Genomic DNA, 22,840 nt, shown 5'->3' with positions numbered 1-22,840 from the left:
AGAGAACATTTAAAAATAATAGTACCTTAGAATTTTAAATGGTACTTGTTTTATAGTCTTTTAAATCTGATACAATGAATTTTTGATTTTATATATTCAAGAAAGAATTGTATTTGCATCTTTGCTTTTGAGTGGCCCCCTCCCCTTTGAAACTTTATCCTTCTTTGGATTTTGCTCATCTAGCTTTTCTGGTCCTGCTCTTACATCATGCTGGCTAATGTGAGTTCCCTTAACTTGTCAAACTCCATGACTCAACTGCTTTTAAAATATAAGTTCCACTTTTTGTCTTTTTATGTCTTCACTTGACGCATCCTTAGTGATCCCTTAGTCATTGACTATGCGTATGTTTTCTCTAAGTGCCTGACCTACATAAAAGCATTAGGATGTGCCATGGGCATCTTAAACTGAACTTGTCAGAAACTGAATTTCGTTTCTTTCCCCTACTCTCCCTCACACACAGGCACAAATTTCCCCAAAGTGATTAAAATGATACTAAGTTTTAATGCTGTCTCCCATAACCCTGAGATACATGCAAAAAAAGGGAGAAATCTAGAGCTTCAGTATGTCAGTTAAATTTAAAGATTCTCACCACCCCAAGCAGTGTTTGGGCAAGCACTCTATTGAGAAAAGTGAGCAGAGATTACTTGATACCTACTCGTTTTGAAGAACACTGAATCTTTTATTTGGGCAGAACTGAAAGGACTTTCATCAATGCCGTAAGTGACAGCCCTGTTGTCTGAAGTTGTATTATTGTTTTCCCAAGTTCGGATGTTTGACAGACCTCACCAGACTCCATAGATTATACTCATATGAGGCTTTCGTTTAAAGGCAAAGGTCAGTGCAACAGAGAAAGAGAATGCCAACAAGCATCAGAGGCCCGAGGGCCTTTCCCCAGCACCCTCCCTGTGGGCTCAATCTCTGGGACCCTGGAGCATGCTGACTCACTGGCCTGAACCACCAAGATCTGTGCAAGGAGTCTTGCTTTGGGGAGAGCTCACCAACAAAGCTCTCAGTAGTTCTTTAAATACTCCATCCAAACTAGTCAAACCAAGCAGGCTATTTGCAAATCATTAGTGCAGAAGTTAGCATGTGGGTCTCCAGTGGAGTTTCAGAATCTAAACAGTACCTCAAATATCCCACTGCCCTCTTCTTGACTAAGAGTAAAAATCAGATACAAAGATGTCTCTAAAAAATAAAGTTAGATCTTTTCCAGTCCAGCTGAAAATCAACTTTATCCTACACAGCCATCTTGTAAAAGGGTCACTGAAGCGTCTTTCCTTTGGACCAGCTGCATAAGGGGTCAAAGCAGGCTGAATCTGGGCTTCCCTGGTGGCGCAGTGGTTGAAAGTCCGCCTGCCGATGCAGGGGACACGGGTTCGTGCCCCGGTCCAGTAAGATCCCACATGACGTGGAGCGGCTAGGCCCGTGAGCCATGGCCGCTGAGCCTGCGTGTCCGGAGCCTGTGCTCTGCAACGGGAGAGGCCACAACAGTGAGAGGCCCGCGTACCACAAAAAAAAAAAAAAAAAGCAGGCTGAATCTGAGGTTTCTAGCTAAGAGTGGGCTACTAATGTTAGCATACAGATTCTTACTTCTTCAGGACAAATTAACTCAGTCCTTCTCAAGTATATACTAGAAGCCACTTACACACAGTGACAGCATTGGTGCCTAAATTCAGAATGCCTAAATCATAATCAAGTTGCTTCAGAGATATATATATGTAGGCCTGCAGGCTTTAAATACTTCAGGGAACAGTCTGGTGACCAAATAAAGGAATCTCATGACAAAGTTGTATTTCCTTTGAGAATACTAAATTCTAAAAGGGAATGTCCAAAAATATGAATGTTATGTGTAAGGAAATTATGTAAAAAAATTTGAAGAAATACAATACAATGGGTTGCTGTTTCCCATTAGATATATGTATTATCAATTACCAATTATAATTGTGGTAATTATGGGCAAGGAGTCCAGTCACCTAGATCTTCTAGTCTGAGCTCTGTTATCAGGAAAAATTAGAAAAAAAATTTTTCATAGATAATATGTCAAATGTGTTGTGTTTAAGGAAAGATTTTTATTCCAGTATCTTCATCCAGTTTTATTACCTACCTTTTTATTTGTACTCAGTTTTATCATCCATACAATGAAACTAATTTTGGGGGTCTAACTGATTTTTTCAAAGTATAGTCTATGACCACCTGCATTTGAAACATCGAGGGAATATTTCTCAAACTTAAATGTGTATGCATCATCTGGGGATCTTTCTTAAGATGCAGATTCTGATTTCACAGCTCTGAGGTAAAGCCTGAAATTCTCTTCTAATAAGCTTCCAAGTAATCTCCATGCTTCTATGTTCCTGTTTGATTTGCAGGGATTTTTTAAAGTGTGTATGTATATGTATATGAGTATATATATAAATTTACAAAGGCAGGTACCTCAATGGAATCAATATCTGGAGTTAAGAATGCAAATCTGCATTCCCAAAAGACAACCTCACCTCAAGTTTTATAAATAATCAAGTTTAAGTACTATTTGTTTAAATAAAATTAAATGTCTAAGTTAAGTTTCAGCTATAAAATTATGTGGATCTAGTCTCATTCTGATATTTTTCTACATCCTAAATTGAAGCCTGACACAGTCTCTTAATTTATAGGGCACGTGTTGCTTGAGTATCTATGACTTGCAAATAGCTGCCAAGCTTTCTGCCTCCAGATTCAATTGTTAATTAGGTCTGATCTTTTGTTATAAAGGTCTAAGATAAGACCCTTTGTACTATCAAAGTTATGGGATTCTTTCTCAAAATGAAGAGTTAAACAACTTCATACTTCTTTTAGAACTCAGCTCAAAATAAATCCCCCCAAAAAAAAATAGCATCACATTTTGTTTTCTTGCCTCATCACTGGCTTTTCTGGGGCTGCGCCCAGTTACCTCTGAGCTCCTTCCATGCTTCCGCTCTATAACATCTCAGGTCTTTACAGGAAATATTCACCTAAACAAATGCTTTCTACAGTCTGTGACACAGAGTAGGTACATTACAACCTAGTACATTATTTCCTTCCCCTTAAAGGATTTCTTCTTTTTGTTACTGTTACTATTGAATATAGCACAACAAAGTAACACGACGATTTCTCATACAGCCTAACAATGTTTTCTAATTTCCTTTTTTCCTTTCCTTACAGTATAAGCAAGTGGAACAATACATGTCATTCCATAAGTTACCAGCTGATATGCGTCAGAAGATACATGATTACTATGAACACAGATACCAAGGCAAAATCTTTGATGAGGAGAATATTCTCAATGAACTCAATGATCCTCTGAGAGAGGTAAGATTTATAGTCCTCAGTCTCCGTGTACATGATCATTGTTTACTTTCTCCTTTCCTAGGAAATCCTCGATTCCATGCTTTGACACTACTTAAAAGAAAAATTAAAATTTAATGTTAAAACATCTTGATTTTTGCCCTTATTTGACCTTATGTTCTCCCATTTACAGGCACTTATGTTAAAAAAAAAAGACTGGAAATTGTTCTAATTATGATTCTCAGGATATCATTTTATTTTCTGTATCCCTAGTTACAAAGTCCCGTCTTGTGTCCTCATTGTCCATATCTTCCCAGTTTTCCACTCTCTCATCTCATGCTCACCAAACTGTTTCGTTAACTTCTTTTTGATTTCTACTTTCCTCCTATCTTCATTTTCCTTGTTCATCTCCTGGACCCTGATCACAGACTGACTTGACCCGTTGTGAGTAATTCATTTCCTGTTACCTCACTAAAACACTTGGCAACATCAATAACCACCTCTTTGCCTTGCATCTCCATTCCATCCCTCCCTAGAAGTCTTCCCTCTGCCCATTAGAATGTACAGGTCACCCCTAGATCAAAAGCACATTCTCTTGAGTGTTTGTGTTTCTTACACTGTCTTTCTCTTTCTCCATTATTTTACTACCAAACTTCTCGAAAGATTACTTTATAATTATTGCATTGTGGTTCAAACTCCACTTCTTTACCAAAATTGTTTCCTTAAAAATTATAAGTGAACATTTAATCATCAAATCCTTCATCTTTGAGCCATTGGTGGTTCCTTTAAACTCAGTAAGACTCATATCCTGAGCCTCTTTTGGGAACTTCTTTAACACTAAACCATTACTGAGCCATTGGCTTTTCATTTTGAATTTCTGAGTTTTATTTTCATATTTATTTCATCTCTGCAGTTCTATAAATTTGGGCTCCAAGTTCTTGCCATAACCTCTGTTTTCTTAAAAGCTACATAATATCCCCTTGCCATGTATGTATAGTAAGCTGTGTGTTAGTCATTATCTTCCATCACTAAACCATTTATCCTTTGAAGTCTCTCTCTCTCTCTCTGTAAATGTTTTAGTTATTCTTTTGAGTCATTTGGAATGTAAAATTTTTGTCTTTTTAAAAAACCTTTCTTTGCTCTGCACATCCAGTCAATTACCAAATGCTGTCAATTTACTGTGACAATATATCTTGCACTTATGCCCTTGTCTCCTTTCCCAAGGCCCTTACCCTAACCTTATTCCTCTCACATGGACTATTTGCAATATCCCCTTAGTTTACCTTCCAACCTTTGGTCTGTTTTCTGTAACTACCATTTAAAGCAGCGATGCCAGATTAATCTTCTTTTATGTGTAGGAGCTAGTCATGTCTCTGCTCAGAAATGTTCAGTCTTTACATTACAAATTAAATCAACTATAGCCTCCTTAGGCTCATATTCTAGCCCTTCTATGCTCTGATCCTTGCTGAATTTCCAGCTTTATTTTTCCCTGTTTGCCGTACATGTTCCTAAGTGACCTATAGCCAAATTGTGCAACTTACTGTTTTGAAAAACCAATTCTAATTTTTCAACTTGCATCATACATTTTCCAGATGTTTCTCATCTTTTGGCAAAGGTAATAAATAATATTTCTTTATTTATACCTCCTTTGATTGTCCAGACTGGATCTGGTCTCTCTTTTCCCTAACCCCCAGTGCACTGAGTCCATAATGCTTGTGTGCTACTTTCCATTTTGTCTATTATCACGATTTTTCCACATTAGTTTCCTCCGCTTTTGTCTTGAAAGTTCTTTAAGAGCAAAGACCATTTAATCTATATTTTAAATTTTTCTTGAAATTCCTACTGCATGTAGCATATGTTAAAGAGTCAATAAATATTTCTATTTCAACTAACATCTTTACCATTTATAACTATCCCTAAGTATCTGCATCCATTAAAAGTTATTTGTATTTTTTTAAGCCTTAACACATCAGTTAAGAGTTTGGAAATAGAAGGAGCTAAATATCTGTTATTGATTAGCTTATTTTCTCTAGGGTCCTCAATCAAATAAGAATGTACAGGTATTTTTGCTTTGAGAAATAGAATCAAAACTTTGTATTTTTTACACTACCAAATGTAAAATAGATAGCTAGTGGGAAGCAGCCGTATAGCACCAGGAGATCAGCTTGGTGTTTTGTGACCACCTAGAAGGTTGGGATAGGGAGGGTGGGAGGGAGACGTAAGAGGGAAGAGATATGGGGATATATGTATATGTATAGCTGATTCACTTTGTTATAAAGCAGAAACTAACACACCATTGTAAAGCAATTATACTCTAATAAAGACGTTTAAAAAAGTAATGCATCATTTAAAAAAATAGTCTATCAATATGCTTTGCTTTATCTCTCTGTAGGATTACAGAATTTATTTTAAATCCAAATTCCTTTCACTAAGAGGCAGAAGTTCAGGACACTAGAACCAATTTGGGTTTTAAAGGTCCTGGTGGGATTCAAAGGCAGGGTAGGACAGACCATAGCATGGAGACAAAGGTAATTGAAGGGACAGTATCAGGGATTAAGATGGAATCAATAGGCCAGAGGACACAGTAAAACTAAAAATTTATTTCAAAGAAGCAGAAAAGTAAGGATTCTAGCATAAAATGTCATTGAAGGGATACAGAAAGCCAATAGAAAAAGTGAACATAAAAGTGAACCCTAAGAAGTGGCATGCTTAAACGGGAAGCGTTCCTCCCTGCTAAAAATGCTCAATGTAATGTAAAATCAGGATGACAAGAAAATGTTCTTAATCATGTGTATGTTATTAACTGTTTTATCTTGCCATACTTTAATTTACTCTGATCTTCAGTGGAAAAAAATTCCACTTTTCATTTTTATCCCCTTAAAGCCATCAATAGACATACCTCCAATTTCCTCAATTCCTACAACGATTCTGTCATTAAATTAGACTAATTTTTTCCCTATATTTGCAAATGCCATAGTTCAGGGTCTCAGCATCTTTTACCTCAACTTCTGAAGTGCACTCACTGCTTTACTTCCTGCCTTTGATGTCAATTAGCTCAAATGCATCCCATCTCAGGGCTACCATATTGATTGATATACAACACTAGTTTGACATTACTTTCTTCTCAGAGCCTAACCATGACCTCCTATCCCCTTCAAGAAAGAGTTCAAGCTGCTTAACATGGCACCTGAGATTGCTCCCTGGTCTGCCTCCATCTTCATTTCTTTACATGCATGCTTCATCAACAGAAAATTGTTGATAATTTCCTGGCGGGGTGGGGAGAAACGTTGCTGATTGCCTCTTTGCCTTTCTTCATTCTACCCTCTCTATCTTCAGTCCTTTCTACCCAGCTTACCTTCAGCTTTCCCTCAAACAGTCTTACCAGGCAGAACCTTCATACATTTTCCCTGACCATTGTCTATCACTGTATTTTCATTTGTCAGTTTACTGTTTGTCTCTTTCAAGACTGTGAGCTTCTTGAGGATAGAGACCATGCCATAATATCTCTGGATCTCTAATGACTAGTATTTGATAGGAGCTCATTAAATATTTATTGGGTGAATGGTCTTTAACAGAATTATGAGTGAAAAACAGGGTAAGAATCATGGCTACTTAATAAAATTAGAGATCCTAGAAGTAGAAGCATGAAATGCTCAAACACTTAACACCTTGAAAAGGTGAAAACAATGTTCTCCATTTGTCTATCTGCTCTTCAGCTCTTCTGGCATCAGAGTCACACAAAAGCCTAAATTTAATGTGAATTAAGACTTTAGAGGAACAGGAAGAGTAGAATAGGAAAGTAAGCAAAGACATTGGCAGAGAGATAACAGAAGTCATTATTCAAAATGAAACTTAGATGTAAAAAAGCCAGACATGTTTTATGCAGAAAAGTTCAGTAAGAACAGTGGGAAATATGTCTTGCTCTCTATTAAATTGTAGTCTTATATACCTGCTATATTCAGGTCATAGTGGTAGATCACAAGAAATATTTTAAAAGTAGTAAAATACATCATTCCACGTTTCAAAAGTTGTCTTCCAATTTAGAAGATGAGGCATTAATCTGTGCAAAGATGTATTTTGGTCCTGGTTGTGCCTCTAGTGTCCACAAAGTGCCTGGCACTTTGAAGGCACACAATAGAAGACACTGAATGATTGATACAATAAATATAAAATGAATGAAACTAGGATACTTAGAAAGGGAAAGCTAGATTATTTTATTTTATTTATTTATTTATTTATTTTTGGTACTTGGGCCTCTCACTGCTGTGGCCTCTCCCGCTGTGGAGCACAGGCTCCAGAAGCGCAGGCTCAGTGGCCATGGCTCACGGGCCCAGCCGCTCTGCGACATGCGGGATCTTCCCGGACTGGGGCACGAACCCATGTACCCTGCATCGGCAGGTGGACTCTCAACCACTGCGCCACCAGGGAAGCCCATTTGATATGTATTTTATAATAAAAGGTAAAAATGTAAGACTTGCATTGTGTGCACATACACACACCACATATAATTGTTAATCATATATTCAAGTTAGAGCCAACACCTATCTTATATTTTAACAAGACTTTTAACTTAAAATGCTTCATTGTCCAGAAGGTTCATTTTTAAGAAAGTATTTTGTATAATTTGAGATGCTAATATATACTTAAGAGCAGTGATTTCTGCTAACACAAGTCTGGGTACTCAGGAATGTACAAAAGTGAAGAGCACGTCAAACTTCAGATTCTAAAAAACTTATGCAAAAAACCCATTGTTTTAAAATATAGAAAGTAAAATGCAATGCTTATGAATGTGAAAATTATTCCTTACTCATAATCAATTAAATCTATATTATGTTATATCCACATAATCAATTAAATCTATATTATGTTATATCCAGTTTATTCCCCAGACATTTTTTTCAATGTTTGAATATTTTAAAATATGAACAATCTCTAAGATGTAAAATGGCAGGAAGAATATCAATTGTGTGACCTTTCAAAGCTCTTACCAAAAACTCATATACAAATTAATTCAGCTAGTAGATAGTTTGAAAGCACTACTTTATTGAAAGCATTTCTGTGCAGAAATTAGGTGATTTATCTTTTTCATAAATTGGAGACAAATTGCTGAAAACCCTTCAACAAATACCTGACTCATTGTTCAAACCTCAGTACAAATGTTACCTGGGGCCTTCCGTGAGAAGTTCATCTAAATTAATTTCCTTGCAGTCATTCTCTATCACATCATCCTTGTTGTTGTGTACACATCACTCTGTTGCCTTGTTGTCCCTTTTTATTTATGTGTTAATTCTCCATTCTTGGAACTCGGGATCCAAGAAAGCAAGGACTTTGACTTTCTTGATTTCCATGATAGCTCTACTCCCTAGATAGTACATATTTAATAACTACTTATTGGATAAATAAACAAAGGAAAATTAAAAAAGGATCTCAAAGAATCATTGATTATTAGAGCTTGGAGAGAGCATTTTGTAGACACAACAGAGATGCTGGCATGCATAAGAAAAGTGATGCCCACAACTATGAAGTATTGTGGCCACAGAACTTTCTTAGTATCACTTTAGATTATACTATGGAGAATATGGTTTCTAATATATAACAAAAGGATGCTGGCATCTTTAGATTCCTCTGTGATTTTGTTTTGATATATACACTGTAAACCAGAAGGACCTATTTTGCATGTGGTTTTTTAAATTTTCTTTTTAACTTTCTCAAGGTTTATAAACATTAGTGATTTATTGCAGAGTAAACCTGGGGGGTGGGGGAATATTCCAATAGAGTACCATTATAAGAAGTATGTAAATGTTTTGTCCAATCTCTATAATAATATCCATGGGATAGATAGAAAATAAATACTATTTTTCTTACATTGCTGTGCCAGCTGTGCCTAGCATATTGTTGGTGGCTCATACAACAAAAGTTGCTGGATCCCCTGTCCAAACCTAAGTAGTGAGCCACCTCAAGATGTAGAAGATTCAGTGTGGCAGATAAATCTTTGTGTTCTTCATCCTCGGACTATACCATTTGACCCAAGCACTGACCCCACTGGTATTATCAGCATTCTGAGAAGCGATTATAAAGTCATCTTAAAAAATTATCTTTGTTTCACTGTGAACTAATATACATGGACCAGAAAGTAAAGGAACAACTACAGTTTTCTGAGAAAAGATACTTATGATGGTACTCAGAAACTTGGCATTTTAAATTAGAGCCACTATTATGTGATGCATCCATTATCTATCATCTATAATCTTCACTCTCTAGTTGCTCTGTGACTGTGTCTAATTAAAATTCTGAGTCTGAAAAGATGGACTTCAGTGATCTCTAGAAACCTCCTCTCCCTCCCAGTTGTTACCTGCCCTGGCTTCCCCTCTATTTATTTCTTCTCCTTCCATCCACTTAAAATATGCTCCTGTTTTCCCCTGGCTGCTCAGAAGCCTTCAGTTTCATTTCTCTGAATAGTTTAAATTACCTTTATGATATTCTCAGTGCCATGAATATTTATATGTATACTTTCAAATCATGAGTGAAAATCTACTATGGGGGAACAATGAAGCATCATGGGTAAACCAAAAGGACACCAAATCTAGCCTTATCATATGTCTCATTTATTTGGCCCCAGTTCCACCAATCTCAGTTTTTTTCCAATTTTTATTTTATATTGGAGTATAGCTGATTTGCAATGTTGTGTTAGTTGCAGGTGTATAGCAAAGTGATTTAGTTATACATATACATATACAGATACTGTATTTATTCTTTTTCAGATTCTTTTCCCATATAGGTTATTAGAGTATTTGGTAAAGTTTCCTGTACTATACAGTAGGTCCTTGTTAATAATCTATTTTGTATATAGTAGTGTGTATATGTTAACCCCAAACTCCTAATTTATCCCTCCCCCCCTTTTCCTCTCGTAACCATAAGTTTATTTTCTATGTCTGTGTGTCTATTTCTGTTTTATAAATAAGTTCATCTGTATCCTTCTTTTTAGACTTCACATTTAAGCAATGTCATATGATATTTGTCTTTGGCTTACTTCACTCAATATAATAATCTCTGGATCCATGCATGTTGCTGCAAATGGCATTATTTCATTCTTTTTAATGGCTGAGTAATATTCCATTGTATATACATATCACATCTTGTTTATCCATTCCTTTGTCAAAGGACATTTAGGTTGCTTCCATGTCTTGTCTATTGTAAATATGCTGCAATGAACATTGGGGTGCATGTATCTTTTTGCAGTATGGTTTTCTCTGGGTATATGCCCAGGAGTGGGATTGCTGGATCATACAGTAGTTCTATTTTTATTTTTATTTTATTATTATTATTATTATTTTGTTGTACGCGGGCCTCTCACTGTTGTGGCCTCTCCCGTTGCAGAGCACAGGCTCTGGACGTGCAGGCTCAGTGGCCATGGCTCACGGGCCCAGCCACTCCGCGGCATGCGGGACCGTCCTGGACCAGGGCACGAACCTGCGTCCCCCGCATCAGCAGGCGGACTCCCAACCACTGTGCCACCAGGGAAGCCCCTATTTTTAATTTTTTAAGGAACCTCTACACTGTTTTCCATAGTGCCACCAACCTCATTTAAATGCAGCTCCACAACTTAGTATCTGTACAACTTTGGGCTATTTCATAACTTGTACGTATTTCACTTTCCTCATCTTTAAATATGAATGATGATAAGTACCTCACAGAGTTGTTTTAAAATTAAATGAGAAAAAAATATTAAAAGTTTACAAGTGCCTGGCATATAGTAAGTACACTGTAAAATTTGATTCTTGTTATAACTTTGAAGAATCAAAGATAGTCCCAGCCCTCATGGCTCTTACAACTTAGTGAGAGACAGAAATTTAATCAGCAATTCTAACTGTGGGTAAGTGCTATGAGTGGGTCATTCAGGGGGTGTTAGGCCATACACCAGAGGGACACCGAGTCTAGCCTTATCATATGTCTCATTTCTTTGGGAATTTATTCAAACAATCTGCTAATAAACCCTTCCTCCATTTTAATAGCCAGCCTTCTGGAGACAGTGTCTTAGCATCAAAACTTGGCATTGAAATGTTAGGATCAGAAACAGATGATGCTTTAATAAAAGGAGGAATATATTTAAAACTAGAAACTAATTAGAAAAATTCAGTTAGCCATACCCCTCTGCTTATGAGAGCCTGTTGGAATGTGTACAAAGTAAGAAGGTCTATTTTTATCATGATCAGATTTATACTGATTTGATTACAGCAAAATGTAAACTTAACAATCAAGAAAGAGGTTAATGCCCTTCTATGTCTGTCTCTAAAATTCAGAACTGATCTATTTTTAAACAATGGAGTGTGAAGAGCCGTGGACTGAAAATAGGTACAGATCAGTGTCCCAGTAGAATACAGGGTGTCAGTATATTTCATTTTCACAGAACATGAATCGGGCTGAGAGTATAATACTGTCCTTCTGACCTTTAATTTGTGGAAAACACTGTTAGGGAAGAAATCATAATTTGCATGCATATTTATTTAGTGAAATCCTGAATAATTTTTTTAAAGTACATGCTTGTTGTTTTTTTAAATGTCTCCTAAAAATGTCTTTGGTTCAGATTGATTAAAATAAGCTAGAATCATAGTATTGCAAGGCTCTACAGGGATCTTATACATTATCATATACACATATAAGAGGCACAGTAACCAAAGGCTAGAAAATTTATGTAAGTGGCCTGATCTTGGTTACATTACCAAGCAAAGAAATTGGGTCTTCTTCTCTCTTTTGGTCTAGAGCTTTCCCCCTGCATCCCTTGTTTCTAGAAAACAAACAGACAAAAAACATTTATTGATTTCTTAATGTGTGCAAGATATTGATTTAAGTGTGGAAAGGTAAATTATAAAATGTGGTTTCCAGTCTCACAGTGCTTGTAGAGTCAAGATGGAAATACATGAAAAGAACTATGAAGAAAAAGTTAAAATACGTTACTAAAAATACAAGAAATGTAGGAAGTCACATATGATTGATTGCCAGAGAAAATCAGAGATTACACACTAAAATTCAAAATGGATTACAGACAAATGTATAGCCCTGAAATCATAAAACTCCTAGAAGAAAGCGTAGGGAAAAAGCTTCTTAACATGGGTTTTGACAATGAATTTTTGGGTATGATACCCAAAGCACAAGCAATAAAATCAAAAACAAGTGGGACTACGTCAAACTAAAAAAGCTTCTGCAGTATGAAAGAAATGATCAACACAATAAAAAGACAACTTGTGGAATGGGAGAAAATATTTGCAATCCACACATCTGATAAGAGGTTAACATTCAAAATATATAAGCAACTCACATAACTCAATAGCAAGAAAACAAATAGTCCAATTATGAAAGGGCAAAGGACCTGAATAGACTTTTTTTTTTCCAAAAAAGACATTCAGATGGCCAGCAGATATATGGAAAGGTGCTCAATTTAACTGATCATTAGAGAAATGCAAGTCAAAACCACAATGAGAGAGCACCTCACACCTGTTATCAAAGGACAAGCTATAACAAATGCTGGGGAGAGTGTGGAGAATAGGGAATCAGGGAAACCAGGAGGGTCAGGGAGAAGATAGTTTGTGTCAGTGAACAAGAACCCCATTACTGGGCCTTTTCCTTGATTTTTCCTAACATTGCTTCACTACTTCCCCCCTCACTCAATATTTTTCTGGGAGGCAGTGTTTATTTCTAGGACTTCAAAAATTAGTCCTATGATAATATTGCATAATTGTACTTATGAGGGCCCTGGAATAGGCAAATTCATAACAACAGAGAGTGAATAGAAGTTATCAAAGTTTTGAGAGGAGGGAGAAGGGGGGAGTTATAGTTTAAAGGCTACAGAACTTTTGTCGAGATCGATGAAAATGTTCTAGGTAGAGATAGACAATGGTGATAGTAATGCAACATTGTGAATATTCTTGTGAATTGTACACTTGGGAATGGTTAAAACTATAAATATTGCTGTATATATTTTATAAAAATCTAAAACAATCTTGTAAAATAGCACCCAGTCTTATAACTCCAGTCCTGACTCTAAAGCCATTTCCATCAGCCTGTAGCTCTTGTCAACTAAATGCCCATGATACTTCACACTCAATACAAAAATAAAGCAAAATCCTTTTTTCACATAACTACATTTTTTATTTTATTTTATTTCACCCCAGACTGAAGAGCTCAGAAGTTGTTGCAGTGTGTGCATTGTGTTCCACACCTCCTCAGAGTGAGCCTAGCTGGCTCATGTATCTTACTCCTGCCACCGCCTTACTTTCAGAGCTGAGGTGCTGCTATGTCCTCACAGATACTCAGAGGGGGCAGCTTCATCTTTCCTGCCACACTTTGTCCAGCCTAACTTGCTATGTTAATTTGCTAAGGATGTTATCACAAAATACTACAGTGGCTTAAATTACAGAAATTTATTTTCTCACACTTCTAGGGGCTTGAAGCCCAAGGTCAAGATGTTGACAGGTTTGGATTCTTCTGAGGCCTCTTTCCTTGGCTTGCAGACGGCCACCTTTCTTTTTGTGTGCCCAACTTCCTCTTTTTATAAGGATAGCACTCAGATTGGATTAGGGCCCACCCTAACAGCTTCATTTTAACTTCATCACCTCTTTAAAGGTCCTGTCTCCAGATTCAGGCACATTTTGAGGTAATGGGAGTTAAGGCTTCAGCATATGAATTTTGAGGCATCACAGTTCAGCCCATAATGCTTGTCAACACATGCAGTGCTCCATACAAATGTAACTAACGTGACAGATAAATGAATGTTTAAGACATCTTAGAATGACTGCCTGGTTTTAGGGTGTGGCCTGATTTCCTCATGTCCATTGCACATGTACACATACTGTTATGCAGGGGTTATTTCTATTGCTGACCTGTTAATGATGAAAAGGAATTTATGTGGATTCTATTATAAAATTTCAACTACAGGTTTTTATCAAATTCTCCAAATCACCTCTCAGAATTGTCTTCTAACTCACTGTACTATCTGCTGGTCCTGTTTTAATAATATTTTTTTAGTTTAACTGTTTGATATATTTGCTGTTATTTGACAGTCCAAATTAATCTGTTTTTACCCTATCAAGTAGGCTTCATTCCTGTTCTGCAAATCAGTCTTACACCTTGTTTACAGTCTGCAGGCCACTGGAGCTGCACTCTGCTGGTGGTTTTTTTTTTGTTTTTTGTTTTTTTGCGGTACGCGGGCCTCTCACTGTTGTGGCCTCTCCCGCCGCGGAGCACAGGCTCCGAACGCGCAGGCTCAGCGGCCATGACTCACGGGTCCAGCCGCTCCGCGGCATGTAGGATCCTCCCGGACCGGGGCACGAACCCATGTCCCCTGCATCGGCAGGCGGACTCTCAACCACTGCGCCACCAGGGAAGCCTCTCTTTTGGTGTTTACACAAATCCTAAGTGAGCTCCAAACCTGGGATTCCAAAGTGGGGTAGAGATACTAAGTCACTAATGAACACTGTCATTGTCAATATACAATTTTTTGATTTAGGCTTTTTTGGTCTGTTTCTACATCTTTTCTTTTGTGTACAATCAAATTTAAGTGAATGGTAAGAGAATTTCATGTCATCTGCTGACATCCTGCATGATACCTAACAGAGTAACATGTTCCTATATTCTAGGAAGGCAAAACAGTAGGAGTATGCTAAGACCAAATTAATTTCAAGCCTCATTTGCATTCATATTGTAAAGTTTAAATGAGATTTAATATCTCAAAGCCAAATTAGATGGATGTGATAGCTGTAACTACAGAAAACATTTAAATTTTTGAATCTGTGTCTCTCAAAATCCATCCTGTTCTGGTCTATCCTTTACAAGCAGGCAGATTTCACTTAAGCCACTTAATCATAATTTGCCATTTCTATATGCAGAGATTTTAGGCTAATTACCTTTTAACTCATAATTTGAAGAGACTATGAATCTAGCAATTAATGCCATAGCTGAGTTTCAAAATAAGAAATCGTGAAAAATATTAAAGCTTGTCAATATTTAATAGGTCATTGCAGACTATTTTTCTCTCTATCTCTATTGGATTTTTCTTAATATAACTATGATTAACACAAGATGGAATATTGTGTGGCCATTAAAAATAATGGCAATGAGGATCATATATCAAAATAGGAAATATTTTAATTTATAAATGTGGGGGGGAAAGAAACAAATATTGAATGTATATTATGATTACAACTATGTTAAGGTGAATAAGAGATTATATTAAAAGAATACATAAACATATTAAATTACTTTCATTAAAGTGATGAAAATGTAAAGATTTTTTTCTTTTATATGTTTTGAGGGATGTGTGTATATTCATTTTGTTTTTAAAGATTTTTAAAAATAAAATTTGTGAATACAAAAATTGATTACTCTTTCTTCTTTAACGAGATGGAAAACTACAATAAACCAAAATTGAGGCACACTATATTAATTCATCAGTCTTCACTATCTTATCTCTAACTCCTTTAACTTCCCCAAAATAAATATTAAAGGTAAGTATTTCTTACTTTTGAATTTTATTGCACAATTTTTTATATTCAAATTACTTAGAAGTTATAAAGAGAGTTAAATGTTTTCTTTAAAAAAAATAAGACAGATTATCCCAACTAGAGAAACAGCTCAACATAAATTCTCCCTAATGGGGACACAGAAATCAAGGGAAATGCTTTGAGTTTAAGAAATTGAAGCAGGTACCTAACTTGTTAGTCAATGTTTGGAAAAATGTTTAAAACATTTTCAAACGTTAAGGTTTGTATGGGCTAATTTACTGACACATGCAACTATCTTGCAAGTTAGAAGACAAACCACCAGATCAATATAAGTCAGTTGGAAATGCTATGGGGATTTTTTTTAAATTTCCCCCATGTGCTTCCTTTAAAAAAATAGAATGTGTATTTAATTTACAATTCACCTTCCAAATTTATTTTATCATTAGGGCAGTTTCATTATAAGAATCCTATATTTTATTCCTTGAGTTTGGCCAAAAGGGAATTTCACTGACTATGCCCTAACACTATCTTGTCATTTTTATCTTCTGAACCCCTGCACCTATCTTGACTTTGGGCTTTAATAACCTGTTCCCCACTCAGCCTTTTTTTAAAAATCTGACCTAATATTTTCTTACCAAATTACCCTGAAGTCTTGTTTCTTTGAAATTTTGTAGAATATGTAGTCTTTACCATTCATTTGATTTTAACAGATATCGGTTTATAATACAACTGTCGTTATAATAGTAAATAATAGATAACATTTAGTGAACTTAAGTGCTTTCCTTGTGTTATTTAATTTAATCATCACAATTATCTATGATAGAGTTGCTAGTGTTATCTCCATTTTACAGGTGAAAAGATTTGAAGAGTATGAGTCACTTTCTACATGCCCTGCATCAATTAGTTTTGGTATCAGGGACTGAGCTCAGATAAACACACACACACACACACACACACACACACACACTCGCACACTGGGGAGAGAGAGAGAGAGAGAGAGAGAGTCTAACCCATGTTTATTTTACATTTTTACAATTATCTTATACTGAATATATACATATATATCTTCCTTCCTCAGCTAGATGTAAACTTTCAGATACTTCTTTATTTTAAGAACCGTGGTTTCCACATCTGACTGCTTATGACTTGAAATGTGTTTTTAAAAACAGAGGTTTTTTTTCATATCCCCTGAAGATTTAGATTCAGATTCTCTGGATCTGGATGGGAGCCTGGCAAACTATATCTTAGAAAAATATCATAAATACATCCAGGGAGGAGAATGCCATCTTTAGCAAGTCATCAAAGCCATTTTTTCCCCCTTATTGACACTGGCATCCTGAGAGCCATGATAAGGGCGAGGTCCCACAGTCTAATCCTAAGTATGTTCTGTTATTTCCCAAGAATGGTTCTACATCATACCCACAAAGCCAAACTTTACCACACTCTGGGCATTTTCTATGCAGCCTGCTCTATGTTGGACACTCCAGCAGTCATTTCAGATGTGCCCTCTCCTAGGACACTAAGGACTGTTCAGAAGCTGATATGGATGTTTTTTTATTTTATTTATTGCCTCACAAACCTCATGTAGTGGTCTTAAAGGTAATGATTGCAGATGACTTCCTTAGAGCTTTTCAGTGAGATTACTTGAAAAACTGGTTGCAGTTTCCAGATGTTGATCTACTCTTCTTAGACGTCTTAGTATCTAAATCAAATCTTTCCAAGAGTCAAACTAAACCTCATTTTAGTCTTCTATGAAAGTTTCACATTCTGTTTCACCTCTCTCTTCAAAGTATAAATAAATATCAAAAAATTATACCTTATGTTTGTTTTGTTGGATTCTTCAATAAATAATATATTTAACATGAAGATTTTTTAAAAATCCAAAACTGCATTCTACTTTCCATATCCCCTCACATATTACATCATGTTTCTTTTGCAGTAGTGCTCTCTGTCCAGTATAAATGCAATGTGAATCACATTGCATGTGTAATTTTAAATTTTCTAGTAGTTACATTTTAAAAATTAAAAAATCTGTGAAATTATGATAAATTTTAACTAAATATATTCAACATATTATAATTTCAACATGTAATCAATATAAAAACATCATTAATGAGATAGTTTACATTCATTTTTTTATAATAAGTCTTCAGAATCTGGTGTATTTTTTAATTGAAGTATAGTTACTTTACAATGTTGTGTTCATTTCAGGTGTACAGCACAGTTGTTCAGTTATACATATATAAATATATAGATGTATATATTCTTTTTTAGATTCTTTTCCCTTATAGATTACTGCATAATACTGAGTATAGTTCCCTGTGCTATACAGTAGGAGCTTGTTGATGATCTATTTTATATATAGTAGTGTGTTATGTTAATCCCAAACTCCTAACTTATCCCTTCCCCTCCCTTTCCCATTTCATTGTGTATATATATATGTGTGTGTGTGTGTGTGTGTGTGTGTGTGTGTGTGTATACACCACATCTTCTTTATCAGTTAATCTGTCGATGGATATCTTGGTTGCTTCCATATCTTGGCTATTGTAAAATAGTGCTGCAATGAACACTGAGGTGCATGTATCTTTTCAAATTATAGTTTTCTCCAGATATATGCCCAGGAGTGGGATTGCTGGATCATATGGTAGCTCTATTTTTAGTTTTTTAAGGAACCTTCATACTGTTCTCCATAGTGGCTGTACCAATTTACATTCCCACCAGCAGTGTAGGAGGGTTCCCTTTTCTCCACACTCTTTGCAGTATTTATTATCTGTAGACTTTTTGAAGAAGGCTATTCTGACAGAACATTTAGACTGGAATGTTAATTTTTTTAGAACTGCTTGATGTGTATATAGATTTCATAAAATTTATAGTTGAAAAGTATATTAACCGATGAAAGTTTTTCCAATTTACCATTTTCTAATAACTGAATTAGCAGCTTTTAACTTTAAACCTAAATGGTTAAAATTAAATCAATTAAAGGTTTACTAGTGGTCAATAACTCCATGTGGCTAATGGCTACCATGTTAAACAATGTCATTCTAGGAACAGACTATATACTTTTAAGTATTGGGCTCATTTCCTACCTGCTCTGTGATTTTTGTGACATGACAACCTCTTTGAAACTGCTTTGGCTCATCTATACTGCTGGGTTAATAGTATAGCTATTTCATTGGGTGTTGTTATAATTAAAGGCAAAAACACAAAGCATTCAATAAATATTAGCTATCAGCATCATCACAGTCATTGTACTACATTTAGACCAGCAGTACTTACCCTCTTGCTGATAATGGCTCCTTTGAAAATCCTGTGAAAGCTCCATCTGTCTCACATAAGACACTAACACAGTGCATACCTGTTCACGTAAAACTGCAAGAGGTTCAGGGCAGCCACATGAAGCCTAACACCCTTGTTAAGTGTCTTTAGGCCCCAGGTTTACAATGCTTACTTTCATATTAACTGTTGTATAAGTTCAGCCACCAATACCCCATTATCTCCCTTCATCATTTGTGACTATGTCATGGAGTTGTTTGAGGAAGTGAGTTCATGTTGACTAGGAGGCTTATTTATCAATATCATTGCAAATCATTTAGTCATGCTTCAAGATCTCACTTGTTTTCTTCCATAGTTATGTCTTACCTAATTTCTGGTACAGAGGAAATGCTTCTTATTTACCAGACATATAAATGAATGTTGTTAATTGAAGATAAAAGTAAATTAGTATGTAGTTTAGTTTTCAAAATAATTAGTTTTTTTGAAACTAATTAGTTTTTAGTTTTCAAAATAAAAGTTTTCATCTTAGTTTTCAAAATAATTTTTGACTAATTATTGTTCAAGCAGATATATTTTCATAACAATTGGGTCACATAAAATAAACACGAACAAGATCCTTTTTATATATTTTTAACTAGAATTTTGTGTTTTTGAAGAATTCCATAACAGTAAATATATTACCATGTAATAATCTGCCCTGAAAATATGTACACTGCCTAAAATGTGGCATTTAAATTAGTTAAAAATGTAATTATTCTTAGAAATGTATTGAAGCAAAAAGGTAAATAGATATTTGTCTGAAATGGGGAAAGTTCTAGATTTAAACATTTATGAAATACTAAAAGTGACTTTATTTTCATTCCAAAGCACAAGGAATTGCAAAACATAAGGGCATAGGTTAATTTTAGTGCTAAGCTTTTGTGACTTTGATCCAGGTAATAGGGAGGTCCCATGGTAGGATTGAATGAGCAATGGTTTGGAAGTCAAGTAGAATGATGAGTTTCTCTAGATGTATTCAAGCTCTGAGGCTTGGGCAATGTATTTCCTCTCTCTAAGCTCCACTATCTTCGTTCTTTTGTATACGTGGGGAAATAAAACCAAATTCAAGTTTATTATTTGGTTGTTCTCCTCCAGGAATAAGTGAGACATAATATGTGAAGTACTTGCTTAAAATGGGTGCTCACTAAATCTTGTTCCCTTTCTTTTTCCTTCCACATTCCATCTTTAACTTGTCAAATTAAATGACAATGTTCTTTGGGAGCTATGCAGGGAGAAGCAGAGATATCATTGAAGAAACATTTCTTAAAAGGGAGAAGTAAAGGGCACACATTGACCCTGTCCCCGTAACATTAAGACATACCCACACAAACAACAACATCAAATACTGGTCTCTCTTTCTCTTCTTGCATTCCCTTGCTTTATGGTTCAAAGATCTCAGATGCTACTGATTTATGAAGCCAGTCAGTTAGCCTAATTGTATGAAGTAGCACGTTTTAAAAACTGTGGCAACCTGGAGCATGTATGCCAATGTAAAGCCCATAATATTCAGATCTTTAAAAATAATTGCTGTGGGGAAATAAAAACAGCCAAGTGTGTAGCTATCAGTTTGCCACCTCATATGTCAGGTTCTGAAAATGTGTAAAGTTTGAAAGAACAAATTTATGGTTAACATCAGAATCTTCAGGTTTGTAGCAATTTTAGATATGTGCAAAGTTAAGATGACTTCTTAGAATCCGTCAAAACCCTACGTTAGGGAGCTGGGCCAACAAACCATAGCTCTTCTTGCAAGTGTGTGGTCTTTGGCATATTACTCAATATCTTCCATAAAGTGGGGTAGTAATAATACCTAAGGCATAGGATTTTGTGAGGATAAAATAAATTAATACTTGTAGAGTTTTATTTAAAACAATACCTGGAACCAACAAGAATTCAATATATATTGTCTCATTTTTATTGTGTTCATTCTTAAAATTATTTCTGCCTTAAAGGAATCCCTAGCATATCCAGTGACTCTGTTTTGATTCTAACTACCTCAGGCTACAGAACTGAAAAAAAAAACTAGGACAAATCAGCAACACCGTTTTATAAGATGTTCTAGGTCATAAAGTGTCATTTGAAATATATTTGACTATGTGTTTGCTTGTTTCTGAAGTTAACATGGAAGTCTAAACATTGAATGCCATTTGAATGTCTGTGTGATTTAAGTTCTTAGAAGGAAGTGCTTGTGTGCTCTGCAGTCTAAAAATACAGATTGTGTTGGGTGTAGGAATTTAGCAATGTAACAGCAGCACTGTTTTGTTAGATTATGATTCATTATTGTAATGATGATAATTATATTTATAGTGACCACGCTTAAAACTTTTTAGAACTATACTGTGTGGAATAAAATAATGTAGAACGGAGGAGAAATAAATGTTTCACAAAGTGGAACTTTCCACAATGATACTTAAGTTATCAATAAAGAATTGTAGTGCTGGAAGGAATGTTAAAATATTGCTATTCTCGGGCTTCCCTGGTGGCGCAGTGGTTGGGGGTCAGCCTGCCGATGCAGGGGACACGGGTTCGTGCCCCGGTCTGGGAAGATCCCACATGCCGCAGAGCGGCTGGGCCCGTGAGCCATGGCTGCTGAGCTTGTGCTTCCGGAGCCTGTGCTCAGCGACGGGAGAGGCCACAGCAGTGAGAGGCCCACGTACCGCAAAAAAAAAAAAAAAAAAAAAATTGCTATTCTTTTTAATAACAAAGAAGATGTTGCTTAAAATTTCCCAGGGTTTCAGAATATGCATGATTCCAAAGCACAGACTTACGGTTAAAACAAATCCTTCTTGAAGCAATTTAAATATATCAAATCCCATTTTTTTCTTATTGTCATAAAGTTAAAAAAAACTAGAAATCAAATTACCAGCAAAACAATAACAATAAAAGATACCATTGAGAGTGAAAAGGCAAGCCACAGATGAGGAGAATATATTTGCAATGCATATCCCAACAAAGAGCTCATATCAAGAATATAAAAAGGACTCCTTTAATAGAAAAAGCAGGGAAAACTATTGACTGGACACTTCACCAAACAGGATATTCATCTGACCAATAAGCCTATGACAATGTGCATAACAATGTTAATCATTGGGGGAATGTAAAATAAAACCACAATGAGAAAAAAAAATTTAAGTAAGGTATCTCTACATATCTACTAATGGCTAAAATTAAAAAAAGAGTGATAGCATCAAAATTTTCCAAGGATGTAGGACAATTGGAACTTTATATACCGCTGGTATATGAGAAAAGTAATACAATTATTTTAGAAAAATATTGGCAGTATATACCAAAGTTAAATATATGCTTATCCTATTACCCAGCAATTCCAACATAAGGTAAATATGCAAGAGAAATCAGTGCATAAGGCACTTCAAGAATATTCATAACAGGCTTATTTTATTAGCCTAAAACTGGAAACAACCCAAATGTCAAGAAGAGTAGAATGGAGAAATAAGCTGTGGTATAGTCCTAAAATGAAATACATCCTGAAATATAAAAAGAAAGAACTGCCACCACACAACAACATGGGTGAATCATACTGACATAATGATGAGCAAAAGAAGGAAGACTCAAAAGACTCTGCAGCGTGTGGTGCCATTTATGGGAATTTCAAGTACAAGTAAAACTGCTTATAGTGATAGAAGTGAGAAGAGCTAGAACCTCTGGGCTTGAATGGAAAGGAAAAAAGGAAGCCTTTTGAAATCTGTTCTGTATGTGGATCTGGGAGGTTATATAGG

At 35.7% G+C, this 22,840-nt stretch overlaps 1 protein-coding gene across 1 annotated transcript in view; it reads left to right on the top strand.

The window, feature by feature from the left end:
* HCN1 (hyperpolarization activated cyclic nucleotide gated potassium channel 1) overlaps window positions 1–22,840 on the top strand; it is a 395,898-nt gene that overhangs the window by 311,788 nt on the left and 61,270 nt on the right. Inside the window, exon 5 of the mRNA XM_060091683.1 lies at window positions 3,175–3,321. Coding sequence (XP_059947666.1) covers window positions 3,175–3,321 — 147 coding nt within the window. The remainder of the gene's footprint in view (window positions 1–3,174; window positions 3,322–22,840) is intronic.

The sequence above is a fragment of the Mesoplodon densirostris genome, chromosome 3 (assembly GCF_025265405.1).
Source record: "Mesoplodon densirostris isolate mMesDen1 chromosome 3, mMesDen1 primary haplotype, whole genome shotgun sequence".
In the NCBI taxonomy this organism is placed as follows: domain Eukaryota; kingdom Metazoa; phylum Chordata; class Mammalia; order Artiodactyla; family Ziphiidae; genus Mesoplodon; species Mesoplodon densirostris.
This window is presented reverse-complemented; position numbering and strand designations above follow the sequence as displayed.